General features: G+C 37.6%; 1 protein-coding gene and 1 pseudogene across 1 annotated transcript; both read right to left on the bottom strand.

Moving 5' to 3' along the window:
- Window positions 1-5,239: 5,239 nt before the first annotated feature.
- On the bottom strand, window positions 5,240-6,403 carry LOC121978322 (F-box/kelch-repeat protein At3g61590-like). Its single transcript, XM_042530682.1, has one exon. The coding sequence runs from the start codon at window positions 6,401-6,403 to the stop codon at window positions 5,240-5,242; it is 1,164 nt and encodes a 387-aa protein (XP_042386616.1).
- An 8,417-nt stretch (window positions 6,404-14,820) lies between these two features.
- On the bottom strand, window positions 14,821-16,478 carry LOC121977632 (annotated as a pseudogene).
- Between the last annotated feature and the right edge of the window lie 2,179 nt (window positions 16,479-18,657).

Here is an 18,657-nt window from a genome sequence, read left to right as displayed (position 1 = left end):
GTTACACGTATATGAACAATCTTTTGTAACCACTACAATAATAATAGAAACTGAGTAGTCTTATAAGAAAGTTTCGTTGTAGGTATGTGTCAGATATCAGAATATTATCTGATGAATAGATGTTATTCTTTGACGGATTGTTACAATTTCTTGACAATGTTATCCCTTTGAGGTAATCCAACCGAACTCATATCCAATCGACTATATGTAATAGGAGATTGATAATAAGAATGGGAAATTAAGCACCTTCAGTCCAACCAGCTATTAGGCTAACTGGGCTATATGCTAAGTTCTATTGTAGTAGCAAGAAATGAGTTGTGCTCTAAGTCTACATGACACTGAGTCCGGCCGACTGTATATTGAGGGTGCTTTTGCTGGGAAGTGGGGAGCTCAGCTCTAAATCCATCCGACACTTTAGACCGAGCGACCATATGTAATAAGATTTGCCCCTGAATTGTTATGCTGGGATCTAGAAGTCCGATCGGATCTCATCTTAGTTGGTTGTATGCTAGGAGATTGCCTTTCCTGTGTGTTAAGAGGATACTTCTAGAGGATAGGGAGCTAAGCCCCGTATGCCCAGCCAATATTAAGATCGTTCGGGTTTACCTTGCATATCTTACCATCAAGTGGAGCGATAAGTCCTCCCAGTCCAACTAGTCCTTGGGATTGGACGACCATATACAGAGAGACTTGTACCCAAAGAAGCTTCTCCATGAGTATCGAGTAACCAAGTACGTAGAGGTATAATCAGTAATTTGATGGCATAAGCAATAAGGAATCCAAAATATAATATTATTTCGAATACCACGTAATATGATTGATTAGCTAATTTTCCAAAATCCAATATAAGTTCATTAGAACCATATAAATTCATAGACAGAACTTCTATTAAAAGAAATAAGAAACTAAATCCCTTAAGTCCGATTGATTACTGGGGCGGCCGACTTTATGCTAAGAGCCATAACACATAGTGAGGAATTGGGTCTTGGAGAGAATAATCCATTCAAATATATATATTTTGACTCTGATTACCACCTTATCTTGATTTTGACCATCATCATATTTTAACTTTGATGGACACATTATCTCTAGTTTGCTTATAACATACCCTATCAAAAGTGCCAGTAAAAAAGAGAATTTTTATTTTCAGCATAGTGTCCCATGAACAAAGAAAAATTGCAATGAAGGAGATATTAATCATAAGATAACTGAACCATTACAGCAAAAACACATTCAGCAATACCACTAGCTGCACTCACTTCGATACAAATTCTACATAGCTTATCCCCCTTGTAGAGGAGAGCAGATTTCTTGATATGTTTTTATGGATCAGGGATGGATGATTCATAATCGTATCGTGATTATAATTTGGACATAATTGCTTAGGATCCTTTTCTAGATTCATCGTCCTTTTCAAATTATAATTTGGTTCGGAGCGGGTGGCTGGAGACAGTCCGGAGGCCACCAGTGGTAGATAAGTGATTAGGTTGCTGGGCGCCGAACAGAGAGTGACTTCCGGCCGTCCGTTCCGAACCAAACTATAATCTGAAAAGGATGATGAATCTAAAAAAGGATTGTAACTAATTACGGCTAAATTATGATTATCAAGTGATCTGTTCTTCTTGTAAAGATGTCAGTTGATCCATGTTAGGGGATTTACCAATCGCATTATAGATTTGACCAAGCATGACAGAAGTCCAAAGTTATAATAACAGGAGATTAAGGATCTCAACCCAAGTAGTGCCTGATCAATCACTTTAGCTGCACAATGTGACAGCATGATCGTGAGCGATTGGGATAAGGAATTAAGGTAATGATCGCTGGACTATCTTTCTTGAATAAACAAGAAAAGGAGTCTTTAAAGAAAACTTTGATGGTTCTGATGTAAATTATGGACAATATGAAAGGGAGTGAGCCTTTCACTTAGGAATCAGAAGGAAATACTACTGTAACCAATTTCTCTTCACGAAGAAAAATGAAACCTTTCCAATTTGCCAAGCTAGTAGTTTTTATGAGTGTTGTTCTCCTGATCAACCTTTACCACAACTATCTATTTACTGACTACTAACCCATGAGAAACAAAGATACCAGCTTAACAAGTTGGTAAGGACTTTAAAGATGTGCTAAGGTTGTTCAAAACTTGCGTTAACCTAAACGCGAACTTGCTTCCATATACATTTTTCAAATAAAAAAGAAAACATGAGAAGACGCTTAATTAATAATTGTAGACTCTTATCTTCCCTTTAGGTGGATGAAAATGGGAAGAAACGAAAGAAACTTTGAGAGATATGAAATGAAATAAGTTGTTTATTGAAAGGAAGAGGCGAAGATGAAGGAACTTAATTCCTTGCTTATACTCATTGGATCTATAAGCAAAAACAATAAGATAACTTCTGTTGAATATATATGAATGGAGAATAGGTGGAAGAGGGAAGACGTTCTATTGTGAATAGGACTTTAGTCCCACATTATGAGTTTTAAGATATTTTGGTTGATTTATGTTGATTCACATATTTCAAAATTACAAAATCATGTATCAATTTGCATTTTATCCTAGTCGATTGATTTTTTTTATCAGTCGAATCAATTTTGCACTATGTCGAAATGTCAAAATTTTAAATAAATTAGTCGACTGATTTATTTTTTTTTATCAAAGTTAATTTCATTATACTAGTTCTTATATATTCGGATATCTCTCTTGATTATATTTATGCTCTCAAACTCAATTTTGACTCAATATATTAAGAATAGTAATTTTTTGAACATGAATGTATTTAAAAATTTTAATTTGTGTTCAAAAAATTATTGTTCTTAATATATTTGGTCAAATTGAAATTTGAGAGTATGAATATAATCAAGAGAGGTAGATGAATATATAATAACTAGTTTCATGTCAATCTGGGATCATTTGGTCCATTAGCCAATTTTGGGCAAAATCGACTGATGAACCAAATGACCTCATATTGACATTAAATTAATTTTTATGTGTTTGCCTACCTCTCTAAATTATATCCATGTTCTCAAACATAAATTTGACCCACTATATTGAGAGCAATGATTTTTTACACACAAATTAAATTTTCCAAACATATTCATTTTCAAAAAATCATTGCTCTCAATATATTGAGTTAAATTGGCATTTGAGGACATGAATATAATCAGAAGAGATAACCGAACATATAAGAATTAATATCATGTCAATCCGAGGTCATTTGGTCCATCAACCGATTTTGGGTAAAACTGACTAATAAATCAAATAATCTCAGATTGATATGAAACTACTTCCTATGTGTTCATCTACCTCTCTTCATTATATCCATAATCTCAAACATCAATATGACTTATTATATTAAGAGTAATAATTTTTTGAATACGAAGATGTTTGAAAAATTAATTTGTGTTCAAAAAATCGACTGATAGATCAAACAATATCAAATTGATATGAAACTAGATCCTATATGTTCAGCTAATTCTTCTGTTTATATCCATGCCCTCAAATATCAATTTTACCCAATATATTGAGAGCAATGATTTTTCAAATATGAATTAAGTTTTTCAAATATTTATATGTTTAAAAAAGTATTACTCTCAATATATTAAGTCAAATTAACATTTGAGGCTATGGATATAATTAGGAGATGTAGACGAACACATAGAAACTAGTTTCATGTCAATCCAAGATCATTTGGTCCATCAGTTAGTTTTGGACAAAATCGACTTATGGATCAAATGATCTCAGATTGATATTAACTAGTTCTTATGTGTTCATCTACCTCTCCTGAATATATCCATGAATTCAAATACCAATTTAACCAAATATATTGAGAGCAATGATTTTTTGAACACGAATTAAATTTTTCAAACGTATTCATGTTCAAAAAATCAATGGTCCTAATATATTGAGTGAAATTGATGTTTGAGAGCTTAGATATAATCAGGAGAGATAACCCAATACATAGGAGCTATTTTCATGTCAATCCGAAATTATTTTGTCTATAAATCAGTTTTATCTAAAATCGACTTTGATTAAAAAATAAATAAATTATTCGACTAATTTGCTCAAAATTTTGACGATTCAGTACAAATCAAAATCAATTCACCTGATAAAAAAATCAATCGACTGATAAGAATAAAACGAGAAATGGATATATAATTTGGTAATTTTAAAATTACTCTACTTGATTTGGTAATTTTAAAATTTTAACTACTTAGTTTGATAAAAAGCTATTAACAATTGAAAGATCCCAGAAAAAAATAGTCTCTCAGCATCTTCTATTTAATAGATCTCTAAAAAAAAACACCTTCTATAATTTTTCTATTTATAGTTGAAGTTATTCCAATGTTTATGCACTTCAATGATTATGTTTTAAACTCATTATGATTTCTTTTAACTCTCAGTAATAACTTTAAAAGTTTTTAAATTAGAAAATTTAAGTATGTCAGTGACATGAAAAAGAATGTTAAATGTTTAAACCTATTTTAATAAATTTAAGCTCATCAATAACTTTTGATCAGAATTTACCGGTGATTAAAAATAATATCAAAAGAATTTTAACATAGAATTGTGTTTAGCTCTTATGAATAACTTTAAAATATTTTGAAATTAAGAAATGTGAGTATTTTTAAAATTAGGAGAGTACCCGAAAGTGAATATTTCATATTTAAAGTGATTCTAATGAATCTAGAGTCATTATTGACTTTTGACTAGTGTAGAATCAGTATCTAGGAACTTTTGGAAGAAGACTTCTTAACAACTTTGATTGGGCTCAACAGAATCTTTACAAATTTAATTAATTACAAATTGATGTGGTAAAGACTAAAGGGCAACCCAAGAAGAAATTTTTGTAAAGAACTAAGATAAAACAGTCGTTAAAAGATGACAGGACCATAATAGAGAAATTTCTCCCTTACTAAAACTAAAATGAACTAAAACTAAAATGATATAAGATTTCTCTGTTACTAATTTGGTTTTTTTTTGTTCCCAAAGTAACTTTCATCTGATTAGTCCAGTTTAAACCTCTCGAAGTCCATAAACAGTCTTCAATTTAGTCATGATTTTTCATGAGATGACAAAGATGCAATGCTACGTTCGTAAATCAGCTGATTCTTTCCCCTATCTCATAGACAGATGATCAAAATCTTGACAGATAATAAAATTTCTTTCTTAACCAAAACAAGAAGAAACTAAAAAACAATGTTTTTTTGTCTGAGCTGTAAATTAAATGAAGCAGCAGAGAAATCAAGAGGAGACGTCGAGCCTCGGTTCAAAGCAGAAGCCGCGGTAGACTAGGGACTCCGGTTTGCTGAAGAAGTGCAACTGCTCAATGTCGGGGTGGCTCGACCATTTCCACACCTTCTGCCTCACGTCGAAGGTCAATAGCCCGGGACACAGTGAAGAGTGCAAGAAGAGGAAGTCGCCGGCGCCGCAGCAGATTAAATTATTTCTGCATAACTTCCTGTACAAGGAGATCGGCATTTGAGCCACCTCCCGCCATGTCTTATCCTCGAGTTCCAAAATCACCGCTTCCCCGTGCGGCCAGTAGTATTTCATGCCGACCATGACCAATTTGTTCGACAGGTTGATCAACCCAGCACAGAAAAGAGGGTATGGCGCAGGAATAGCTTCTTGGAGCAGAGACTGAATGCTAGAGGGCGGCTTCAAGAGGTCGAACGCCACTAAGTGGGGGCTGGTCAGATTCGGATGGCGGATGACGTAGTAGAGCACGCCGTCGCATATGGCGGCCTCGTTTCTGCCTATCCAGAGGCCGAGGTCTTGGGCGAAGGGAGTGACCCATGATTTCGTCGTCGATTGGTAGATGTGGACCGATAAGTGCCATTGCCTGGGCTTCCCTGGCAATTCCTGGGTGCGCGTGCACTTGGCGATGACCACGGTGTAACCGCCCGTGCGGCGGTCGAACGTCAAGGCGATGGCGTTGAACTGGGGGAAAGAGCCGGCGGCGACTTGAGGAAGCTGCTTCCAGTCTCTCTTGATGGGATTGACGACCAATAAGCGACAACCGTCATTAGGGTTCATTAAGCAGACCAGACCGCAGGAGGTAGACGTGCGCCAGATGCTCTTTTCTAAGGGGGTGAAGTCGAAGTTGTACCATCGGAGGAAGCCAGGGTCGTATACGTGGCCCGAGAAGGAGAAGTTGTTAAAGCAGGGCCTGAAGAACAACGGATTCTGAGGCGCCATCATCGCCCACGACAACGGGGGCCAGGAGTGAACCACCTCGTACCACCGTTTGCACACGATGCCCAATTTGATGATGTTGGCGATGGGCAAAAAGGAGAGCACCTTCTGCAGGAGTTCATCAGGTAGAAACGACAGTAATGTTCCCTTGTCTTCTTCCTCCTTCTCCTCTTCCTCCTCCCCGTCACTATCTCTAGGCATCGTCCTCATCTCTGCAATCTCGTGGTGGATGGGATAACTCTACTTCCGCGACTCCTTCGTGAAGAAGATCAGATCGTAAACTTGTACCCAGTGAAAAAAAAACCCGGCTGAATCAAGAACAGAAAAAAAAAATCTAAAATTTCTGCGTCGGAACGATACAAAACCTAATAATACTTGCGACCTTCTATCTATCAATCTATTTTTCATCCCTTTATTCAATAAGGCGTTCCCATCTTAGGAAATTTTAGATATATTATTATTTGTTTTGATTAATATATTAGGTTAGGACATGTTCCTCTTTTTATAAAATTTAATAAACAAAAAAGTTAATAGATAATTAATAAGGAAAAAGAAAAGATCAATATAAGATATTTTTTAATACCTTAATTTGTTCCTTTTATTCTATAGAAATAAAATTTAATAATTGAAACATAAAAACTATATTAGAAAGCGAATGATTTATTTCTAAAAAAAATTAATATGAATAAGGAAATACATTGACTTAAAAAAAATGATGAACAAAGAAATAAACTAACAATTAATTCATTAAAAATGTCTTCTTCACAACTACTCTACTTTGCACGGATCAAATAAAAATTATATTGACATCAAAAGCACAGCGTACTTAAATTTTTAATGGACCAAAATCCTCATATTACTTTGAGATTTATTAAACGACGCATTTTTTAAAATATATTTTTTTATTGTACCCTCCTAATAAATTTAATTTTTTCTTTATTTTTTTCACTCTTCCCTTTCATATCTCTTATTTCCTCTCTTTTATACATACAACTTCTTTTATTTTTCCTTTCCTCTCTTTCTTTTTTTTACATGCATGCATAAAGTAAACCTAATATATAAATCATATCAGATCCATGATATTTAAGGTTTAGATGATTTTTTGATAATATTTTAATACATTTGGAAAAATCAAAATAAATCATGAATAGCACATTTGAACTTTTTGTAATATCAGAAATCCATAAGAAATAGAATAGGTGCAATTGGAGCTTTCTAGATCCATCAATGGATTTTGACCGAAACCCACTGATGGACCTAGATACCTCAGATTGTACTCATTTTAGTTCCTGTAGATTTCTAAAGTGGCTAGAGTTAGATCGAAGGCGCTAGAGGGGGTGAATAATATGTTAGGATCGTTCGTACTCGGCTAGAGAGGGGGGTGTGAATAGCCGACCCCAAATCGTCGTTTCTTTCTACAAAACGTGTTAGCGCAGCGGAAAATATAAAGAAACGAAAGAGAAGAAAACCAAACCTTAACACAAGGATGTAACGAGGTTCGGAGATTAGGGCTCCTACTCCTCGGCGTGTCCGTAAGGTGGACGAAGCCTACCAATCCGTCGGTGGATGAGTCCCCGGAAACCCGGCTAATAGATACTCCTTGTGGGTGGAGAAACCTCGCCACAATAACTCGCAACAGCAAGATAGAATACAAGGAATACAAGAAGTAAATACAATGAATGTAACAATACAAGCTTGCCTTCTTGTCGTCGACTGAAGTCCTGGAAGCAACAACTTCACGGACGAATGCCAACAAGCAGCTCAGCCGAAAGAAGCTCACGCGGGGCTTCGGAAGTGAGCTCAACAAAGCTCGGTCGAAACTTAGCAGCACTAAGAACAGGAAGAAGGAAGAAGAAGGAGTTGTGATCCGCGGCAGAATCGTTCGGACCTCAAGGACAATCGAGCTCAATTTTCCTCCACTCTGTTCTAGGAATGTGTCGAGTGAGCACCGAATTAGGTGTTGTACCCCATGGACCGATCAGGCATCCTCCCGATCGGTCCACGACCGATCGAACTATAGCGAGACCCATACATGTCTTTTTGTACTCTTTTGGTTTATGTCACTACCGCATGTCCAGCCTCATCACACAGTAGGCTATCGATGTGTTACTGATCGGTCACCAGACCGATCAGAATATTCGAGGTATCACTGGATCGATCACCAGATCGATCTAGTTCATGGTTTTCGCCCAAACCAAGTCCAAACCAACATCCGGTCAATCTTGACTTGTTGGTACTTCATTCCTAGCATCTGATCACTCCCTTGACCTGCTAGAATTCCCCGCCAAGTGTCCGGTCAATCCCTTTGACCTACTTGGACTTTCCTCAACACCAGATGTCCGATCATTCCTGATCCATCTGGATTTTCCCTTGCCTGGCTTCACTCACCCGGACTTTCACCTGGCTTCACTCACCAGGATTTCCACACTGCCTAACATCTCAGTTAGGACTTTCCCTCGTGCCAAGCTCCATGCTTGGACTTTTCCCGTGCCAAGCTCCCTGCTTGGACTTATCCAGTGCCAAGTCTCCATACTTGGACTTTTCGCGTGCCAAGCTCCCTGCTTGGACTTTTCCAGTGCCAAGTCTCCATACTTGGACTTTTCAGGTCAACCAGGTCAACCTTGACCTAGGGTTGCACCAATAATCTCCCAACCATCTATTCTTGTCTCACATCAAGAATAGAACTCTCTCACGAGTGTCAAACATCAACATGCAACTCAACTAGGTCAACCTTGACCTAAGGTTGCACCGACAATCTTCCCAAGTCAAACATCAAAATACAACTCGAGTCAAGTCACCTCGAGTCGGGTCAACCAGGTCAACCTTGACCTAAGGTTGCACCAACAATCTCCCCCTTTTTGATGTTTGACAAAACCCATAATCAAGTTAGGTTAACCCGATAGGGGAACCAAAGTCCTTCCCCTAAAGCCAAACTTTCATTTATCTCTAACCTTAGTTATTCTCTCCCCCTTTGTCAAACACCGAAAATGTGCGAATTAGGTAAGAAAACTTTAAAAAACTCCCCCTTAACCCATACTGTCTTTTTCTTAATTCACCTAGAACACCCTCTAAATGTATTATAAGACAGTGATAAAGAAATAAGAGACATACAAGATATGACATATGAACAGCATATTAAAAACCAATAAGGAGTGGAACATAAAGAAAGAAAATAAACAGCATAAATAGAAGAAATCAGTAAGTATCCAGGACAGACATGCATATCCAACAACCAACATCCAAAACATAGACAGTTAAAATGACATCATGGAACAATGTATATCAATCAGCCTCCTCATCATGAGGGGCATCAGCATCATCAACGGGAGGAATGGGTCCCTGAGGTGACATGCCGCTGCTCGAGGATGGATAGCCCGGGAAATCCTGCGGAGGTGGGTATCTGGCCATCCAATCCATAATCGCCTGATGTGTCGCCAGCTGCTAACTGCGTAAATCATCATAGCGCTGGTCAATCCGGACGCGCAGCCCGTGAAGCTCAGCAACCAGCAGCTCATCGTGCCGATCAAAGCGACTCTCCAGCTCGGCGATCTACCAGCGCAGATCAGGATCGGCCTCTCCATCGTCAGCAGTAGGAGGAGCAGCTGCAACCTGTCGTGGAGGTCCCCGTGGTAACTCACCTAGAGCTCTCCCATCCTTCCACCGAACATCCCCATTTTGTCCTATGATTCCAGACTTGGAAAATGCCCGCTTCCCAAGTCTGCAATCCTGTCTGACCATCTTGATTATTCTACCCTTAGAGACATCAATCTGAAGGGTCTCGAGCCAATATGTAATTATATGCCCATAAGGCATATAAACAGTGTAGCCGCTCGGCTCACTATTGGAGATGATCGAAGAGTAGATGCTAGATACGATGTCAAAGTCGAGACACCGACGCAATCCATAAAGCATCAGGCAATGATATGGTCGGATCTCAGACAATGGTTTAGATGTTATAGGCAGAAGGCAGTTTGTGACAATTTTAAAAAGAATGTAGTCTCGAGGAGATAATCTCAAGGCTGCAAAAGTAGGAAAGTCAACATCTAGCTCATCAAGGCCACCCGATCTAGGATGTCTGAAGAAGTACTCATAAATATCATCAGATGAGATATCAAAGGGTGGAGGTAAAGGATCTGGCAAATCAGGAAATATCGAAAAGACATTACCGGAACACCTCCGACAACCGAGATAGTCAAAGAAAGATGAGAAACTGAAATCAAGAGTCTGCTTAACAACTCTTGTTTTATAACTTACATCATTAGTCTGATGAAGGTTGTTATAAAACTCAGAGACCAAGTCATAGTTGATATCCCGTTCTAAGTAGACAAGTGAGCCAAGTTTGTAGTAGGTTATGGTTTCTGACACAGTTGGACAAAAATCGTCCATGAATCTCCGATCCACAGACCTACAAGGGAGTAATTTAAAGGTTCTTTGTCTAAAGGCTTCCTCAAAATTGTGGTTCGGGAATCTCCCGGAAACATATGGTTGAGGTCTGGAAGGAGCCTTAGACTTCGACTTCGCAGGTGACTTAAAGGTCCCCTCACCCACTGGTTTCTTCCTAAAGTGTAACAATGTGAACCAATAGGGGAAATAAGTGAGCACCGGAGCCATCAACACCAAAAAGCACAAAATGGTGAGAAATGAAACCGAAATGCCAAGTTTTAGAGAAGTAAGGTGTTACCTTGGTGCCATTGAAGTTTTGGCTAGAGCTTTGGCTAGGGTTCCGGCGTGCAAAGAGAAGAGAAGAGATGAGGTGTAGGGAAGAGTCGGCTAGGGCTTCCGCGTGAAGAGGGAAAAGAAAGGATCGGGAAGTTTTAAGGGTTTTTTGATGGGTGTACAGTTGATGAAATGATCGGACGTCTGTCCGATCAGGAGGTATCAGGAGCCTCCTGATCGGTCCATGGACCGATCCAGGAACATCCTGATCGGTCTGTAGACTGATCAGGAGACGATCAGTATTCGCTGATCGGTCCCTGGATCGATCAGGGAACTTCCTGATCGGTCGGTAGACCGATCAGAGAATGATCAGTGGCCTTGCGTACCGGTTTGATCTGATCGGTCTCCGGACCGATCAGGGAACTCCCTGATCGATCTGTAGACCGATCAGAAAGTGATCAGTAGCGGACGCAGGCTGACCTGATCGGTCCGTAGACCGATCAGTGTCTGATACTTAGATCTCTCCAGTAATTTCAGTAACTGAAATTAGTAATTTCAGTAACATAGAGATGTTCGATAGTTCGTCGAAGTTTCTCTAGGAAAACTTCCAAGTTCAGAACTTAGAGCCTGGAGGATCTACAAGCATAACGATTACCTAAAAATTATGGTCTGAACTTGTTTATAGCCCTAAAGTTGCAGACATTTAGAAAACAAACAACTTAAGGCCTGAAAGCTGAAATTTTTGACCTTTGTTATGTTCAGTTTCAAGTTTGTCAAAATATAACCAACTTGCTATCATTCTTTCAAGGACTTGTCCTAGTATCAATCAAAATCATGAAAAACATCGTTCAAGTGTATCAAACAGTCCATCAACCAAAGTTTCATAATTTCTAGGTAAAGGTCCAACCAAGTTTCCTTGGTTGGAATATATGAGTAAGATCTAGGAACCAAATACACATGAATTATGTAATGGTCTTCCCCATACTCAATTTATATCTCTTCAACCTAATTATTCAAGGGATGCATGATACATTTTGAATAATTCGGCTGATCCTAGCATCTCACCCCATTTCTAGCAAACAAAAATAATTTGTTAAACCTTATAGTTTGTGTGAGATGTTCCCAAGTTGCCCAAATTAATTTCCTTATTTCTCTTGTTGTTTTAATTGTCCTTATTGATCATGATGAAGTCCTAATGGCCTATTGAGCCAAACACATTCCCAATTCTCTCCTCAAATGACTAAATTCATTTTCCGGAAGAGGTTTGGTGAAAATATCGGCTAGGTTTGACTTTGACTCAACATAGGTGAGTGCAATGTCTCCCCTAGCTACGTGATCTCTAATGAAGTTGTGACGCACTTCAATATGTTTGGTCCTTGAATGATGGACTGGGTTTTTTGTTAGGTTTATTGTGTTGATGTTGTCACACAACACTTGCACTCCCTTATACGAAAGTCCAAAATCTTCTAGAGTGTGGATCATCCACAACAATTGTGATACACTCTCTCCCATGACAATGTATTCAGCCTCGGTCGTGGAGAGAGCAACACAATGTTGCTTCCGACTTGACCAACTAACTAATGATGAACCTAAAAATTGACAACCCCCATTAGTGCTTTTCCGATCCAATTTGCACCCAGCGTAATCGGAGTCGGTATAACCTATCAAGTCAAAAGACTCCATGCGAGGGTACCATAGACCTACTCTAATTGTGCCCTTAAGGTATCTCAGAATTCTCTTAACTGCAATTAAATGAGATTCCTTGGCACAGACTTGATATCTAGCGCACATGCCCACAGCAAAAAGTATGTCCGGCCTACTAGCTGTGAGATATAGAAGACTACCGATCATGCTTCTATATTGAATTAGATCAACTGGTTTTCCATTCTCATCATTGTCTAGGTGAGTGCTCGTCGCCATTGGAGTGGATACTTCCTTAGAGTCACTCATTTTGAATTTCTTGAGCATCTCTTGAGTATATTTTGTTTGATGGATATAAATGTCATCTCGAGTTTGTTTGATTTCAAGTCCAAGGAAGAATGTCAATTCTCCCACCAGACTCATTTCAAACTCACTTTCCATGTGAGTGATAAATTCATTCAAATATCCCTTGTTATTTGAGCCACAAATTATGTCATCGACATACACCTGGGCTACAAATATGTTTTCACCATCTCTACGCAGAAATAGTGTTGGGTCTATTTGACCTCTCACAAAACCCTTTTCTAATAGGTAAGTTGACAACCTTTCGTACCATGCTCGAGGTGCTTGTTTAAGCCCATAAAGAGCTTTCTTGAGCTTGTACACGTGGTTTGGAGCTTCGGTATTCACAAACCCCGGTGGTTGTTCAACATAGACCTCTTCTTTAATGAAACCATTTAAGAAGGCTGATTTAACGTCCATTTGATAGAGCTTGAAACCTCTATGTGCAGCAAAAGCTAGAATTAAACGAATGGACACTACAAGAAAAAATCTAATAGACAACGCTTTTAAAGCGTTGTCTATGTGGTTGAAAAAGCGTTGTTAAAAGCACTGTTGTTAAAAGTATGTTCAAAGACAACGCTTTAAAAGCGTTGTCGTTTGTGGCAAAGACAACGCTTTTACAACGCTTTAAAAACGTTGTTATTTTTTTTACAAAGACAACGCTTTTACAACGCTTTAAAAGCGTTGTCATTTTTTTTAAATAAAAAAATCATATTTGTTTTTCTATTTACAAAACCATTATTTTTATATTTACAAAACCATTATTTTTCTTTGACCTTGCTATAGAAATGAAATCAATCATAACTTAACAAAATGAACAAAGTCATGACACATCAAAACTAGGTAAAGTATATATATATAGAGATAGATACACAGTGTACATAAAAACCAAGTACATAATTCCCAAAATGATGATACTGTCAACATGATTCAAACAAGATTTGAAGAAAATTAATATGTCTAGATTCGAAGATAGTTCCCAAAATGATAGATACATTGATTAACACAAACGTTAACCCAACATTATCTAGATTTGAAGATAATTGACATGTGAAACCAATCCATCTTCAGTTGAAACATCCACCTATCCATCTTCAGTTGGGTACCTCCATTCAATACCAACCTTCCAATTCTAACAAAAAGTAATTATAGCAATCAGATATAACCAATTTGGCATAATCAAACATGCAATATCATAGAGAAAAGTATCACCTAACAATTAAGAACTACTGAACACTGTACCATTGGTTATGTGATAACCAGTTCTGTGAATCAACTACTGCTAATCAAAAATTAGAAATCAACTCTTGCTAAACAGAAATCAGAAATGCATCACAATTTACTGTTTACTACAAATAAAGGGTTACATGTAGGTGAGGCAATTCCTGGTGATGGACAAGCTTCGCAAGCTACTTGAGCCAGTTGATCTTGGTGAGCCTAGGCACGCAGATCAACCAGTACAAAGTGAGATGGGCAATCCACTCAATTAAGCCTAGCTCAATAATGTCATCAAAGAGTTAATCAATAAGGTAGAGAATGAACATGGATTAACAGAAAAATAAAATCTAAAAAAACTTATATTTATTTCAAATAATTTATGATCTATGAATCTATATGCTTCATGGAATACACAATTGCAATTTTTCCCAAAAAGAAAGAAAAATATCATTTCATATTTGATATGAAGGAAACATGAAATGTCTTTCTTGTAAGTTGCAAACTGAGAAAGGAATTGGGCCAATTCACAAGTAGGATTTTCCTAGTCTTTATGTGATCGAATATAAATTTGCATCGAAAAAGTTTTGCAGATATGCCATGAAAATAACAACACATTATTTATTATCTCAAAAAGGTTAAATGCCAAAAAAAATGTAGATAGACAAGTCATTTAAAAATCAAATTCAGCCAAAGTTTCCATGGAACTGACGCAATGAAACCTTGAGAGGCATCTAACTAGAGGCAATGAAGTGATTTTGAAAATGAATACCTCAATGCTTTGCATCCTCTTCCTCGTAGAACTTTGAGTATTGTTCGTAATCCATTAATGAATTCACTTCTCCATCGGTGCTCGATTTGAGCTTTACGATCCAGCCATCCTCGAATGGACTTGCATTAACCTTTTACAAAGACAAATGATAGTATCTCAGTATTATCTAATTAATTAAGTGACTGCGTCAAAGTTAAAAGACATGAATGTTAAGAAAAAAAGAGCGTTCATAAAGTTTCAAGTATCAATTGAAAAGTACTTGAGAGTTGGCTATCTATCATAAATAGAAAGCTAAGAAGATACTTCTGGTAGTTACACACTAAGTAAACAATAACATAGCAATATATAATGCTTAGATTCTTAAAAGCCTATAATTACATTCTAACACATGGAATATTCTGTTTTGACAACACATATGCTCATCTTCATTTCACATTCAGTATTGACTACTGCTTCTTTAGATGATCAAAAACAATAAAATGTGACAAGTATGAAAAAATAAGAGTATTTATTTTATAGATTAATTAACAACTAATTTTTTAGAAACTCACCAACCTAGGAGAACCATTTAACTCAGTATTTCAATGATTACATTGATACTCTCAACTGCACCAAAATTTTTTGCCCTGCTTCACGTAGGAACCAACTTCTAGTAATGCAATATACACAACATCACCTAAATGATCTTGTAAGGAAACACCACATCGATCTTGAAATTAATAAGAAGATGGCACTGATACTTGATGGAACTAATATGAAAATAAAATCACCTGAGCATGGTCAGTTATTCCTATTGTTGTAGTAGAGCCATCAACTTTAACCCACTCATGTGTGTTAGCATATTTCAAATCTTTAATAACTGTAAGCAAATAGTTTGAGTCGTGTACATTTTTAAAATGACTATTTAATATAAGGAAAAGTTGCGAGGAGTGTATCAACTCTCTTATACCTGTCCTTAAACTTCATTAGAAAGGTCAAATACATCATGCCACTAAATTATTTAGATGTTATTTAGATCTTTATATTTGATCTTTAAACATATAGAATTTACAATGACTACTATCTCCATTTCCCCACATAAATTTTAAAAATGAAACTTCCATAGCTTCTTATACTTCAGGATCTAAGGCTTCCATAATAGATCATTCATCATCAAATACAATAAGTTCTTTTTTTCCTAATAGAAACATGGTTGAATCTCGCCATTAATGATGCATCTCCATGCTCTATTTTGCTCACATCCATATCAAAAATAAATTAACTAATGAAGAAAGAGACGAATCACCCATCACTATCAAATTAGAAATAGCAACAAAATCTGGCCAGACCAACCTAGACTAAATTTCACAACTAGATCCAGAGGAGATTCACAAGTTGCAATAGCATCATGTGATACGGATCCAGAGGAGTAAAAAATCAAGAAGCAAATCTACCAAAGATGTCCCAACGTTCCTTTTTCTAGGGGGGGGGGACATATCTCGACCCCCCTTCCCCATCTTGTTCATTTCACCATCAACAAAGATCTCTAGAACATGAAACCAAGCGGAAAACTCTGAGGTTTCAGCAGATCAGAGACGTACCTATGGAGAAGGCACTAGGGCAAGTGGAGATCTTGAGGTAGGAGGCGGCCCTCGAAGCCCACAACAACCTAGATGCCATTATTATGATCTTGAGGTAGGACGATGCACACTGCTAGGAGGCCCAGCTACAATGCCAACGCCGTGCCCATCATTGAAGATGGGTCCAAGGTGGTCGTCACCTCGATGATCGCATCCCACCTGCCTATCGAATCTTGGAGGAGGAAGGACGGAGATCGGCCAAGGGAGAATGTCGGCGGAGGAGGGAGGAGAAGGGAGAAGAGAAGAGTCGGTTGGAGCAGTAAAAAAGAAAGGATAGGAGGAGGTGATGAAGAGAGAGGGATTTGGAAAGACATATAAGGGTTTAGGATGGTTTAGGCATAAAAATAAGAGGGAAAAGGAAAACACGGTGGGAAAAAATTAAGACGGAAGAGAAAAACGGCGAAAGAAAAAAAATGTGACAATATAATAGACAACGCTTTTTAAAAGTGTTGTCTTTGATCCCAAAAAATAACTAATAGATAACGCTTATTTGAAAAAGCGTTGTCTTTGATAAGAATAAAAAAACTTAGACAACGCTTTTCACTAAAAGCGTTGTAGAAAAAAAAAAGATAACGCTTTTTGTAAAAAACGTTGTCTTTTAAGTGTTGTCTATTAGCTTTTTTCTTGTAGTGGGACTCTAATCGAGCCACGGGAGCATAAGTTTCATCATAATCGAGGCCTTCGACTTGACTATAGCCCTTGGCTACAAGTCTTGCCTTGTTTCTCACTACTTCTCCTTTTTGGTTTAACTTATTTTTGAAGACCCATTTGGTTCCAATAATGGTGGTCTTCTTAGGTCTAGGAACTAAGTCCCACACTTGGCTCCTTTCAAATTGACCTAACTCATCTTGCATAGATATGATCCAATTAGGATCGTGCAATGTCTCATCAACTAATTTTGGTTCGATTTCTGAGATCAAGGCGACCTCATTAGACTCATTTCTAAAGAATGACCTAGTCCTAACCCCTTGTTGAATGTCTCCCACAATCTGGTCTTGGGGATGACTAGAGGCTATCCTAGATTGCCTTGGTGTTGACGGTGCCTCATGAGTGATCTCACTAGACACAGGCAGGGGCTCAGTATCAGGTAAAGGATCAGACTGAGCCCTCTCTTGCCTTTGCTCATCGTCATCGGAGTCAACTTCGACTCTTTCTATGTTTTGATCATTTAAACTTAGATTTCTAGGTTCAAATTGAATTTCTCCTACATCCCTTGATTGATCATTTGATTTAGGGATTTCTTCAAATGCTACATCCGAGGACTCTTCAATCAATTTAGTCCTATTGTTGTAGACTCGATAGGCTTTGCTGGTGAGAGAGTACCCGACTAGTACCCCTTCGTCAGCCTTAGCCGTGAACTTTCCAAGATGATCCTTGGTGTTCAAGATAAACACCTTACAACCAAACATCCTAAGATGTTTAATTGTAGGGGATTTCCCAAACCAAAGTTCATGGGGAGTCTTTCCTAAAAACCTATGTATCAAGACTCGGTTTTGCACATAGCAAGCGGTATTTACCGCTTCAGCCCATAAGTAGCTCGGTAATGAGTACTCATTGAGCATGCTTCGTGCAACCTCTTGCAAGACTCAGTTCTTTCTCTCCACTACCCCATTTTGTTGTGGGGTCCTTGGAGTAGAGAACTCATGCCTATATCCTTTTTCTTGACAAAATTCTAAAAATCTATAGTTTTGAAATTCTCCACCATGATCACTCCTAATTGTTTTAATTGTTGTTGATTTTTCATTTTCGGTTATTCTACAAAAAGAAACAAAAACATCTATGGTTTGATCCTTATTTTTCAAAAAGAAAGTCCATGTATATCTAGTAAAATCATCAATGATCACTAAACAATATCTACTCCCATTCAAAGAAATAACATTACTGCAATCAAACAAATCCATGTGCAATAAATCTAAAGCAGTAGATGTACTTACAGTGCTTTTACCTTTATGAGCCGCTTTTATTTGCTTACCCTTTTGACACGCATCACATAATTTTATCTTTTGATACTTGATGCTTGGTAAGTCTCGCACTAATCCTTTGTTGGCCAGCTTTCGAATGTTCTTCATGTTTACGTGGGCCAATCTTCTATGCCACAATCATGATTCTTCTTCTTTTGACATGAAACACTTAGCAGAGGCATTAGTAGCACTTTTAAAGGATACTTGGTAAATGTTATCTACCCTTGTTCCTACTAGTACCGTGTCAAGTGTGTCAAT

This window comes from Zingiber officinale, chromosome 4B, assembly GCF_018446385.1.
Source record: "Zingiber officinale cultivar Zhangliang chromosome 4B, Zo_v1.1, whole genome shotgun sequence".
Classification (NCBI taxonomy): domain Eukaryota; kingdom Viridiplantae; phylum Streptophyta; class Magnoliopsida; order Zingiberales; family Zingiberaceae; genus Zingiber; species Zingiber officinale.
The sequence above is the reverse complement of the archived record's forward strand: the minus strand, read 5'-3'. Positions and strand labels throughout refer to the sequence as shown.

Excerpts from the sequence above, each read along its gene's own strand:
- LOC121978322 (XM_042530682.1), bottom strand. The coding sequence starts at position 6,403 with ATGAGGACGATGCCTAGAGATAGTGACGGGGAGGAGGAAGAGGAGAAG.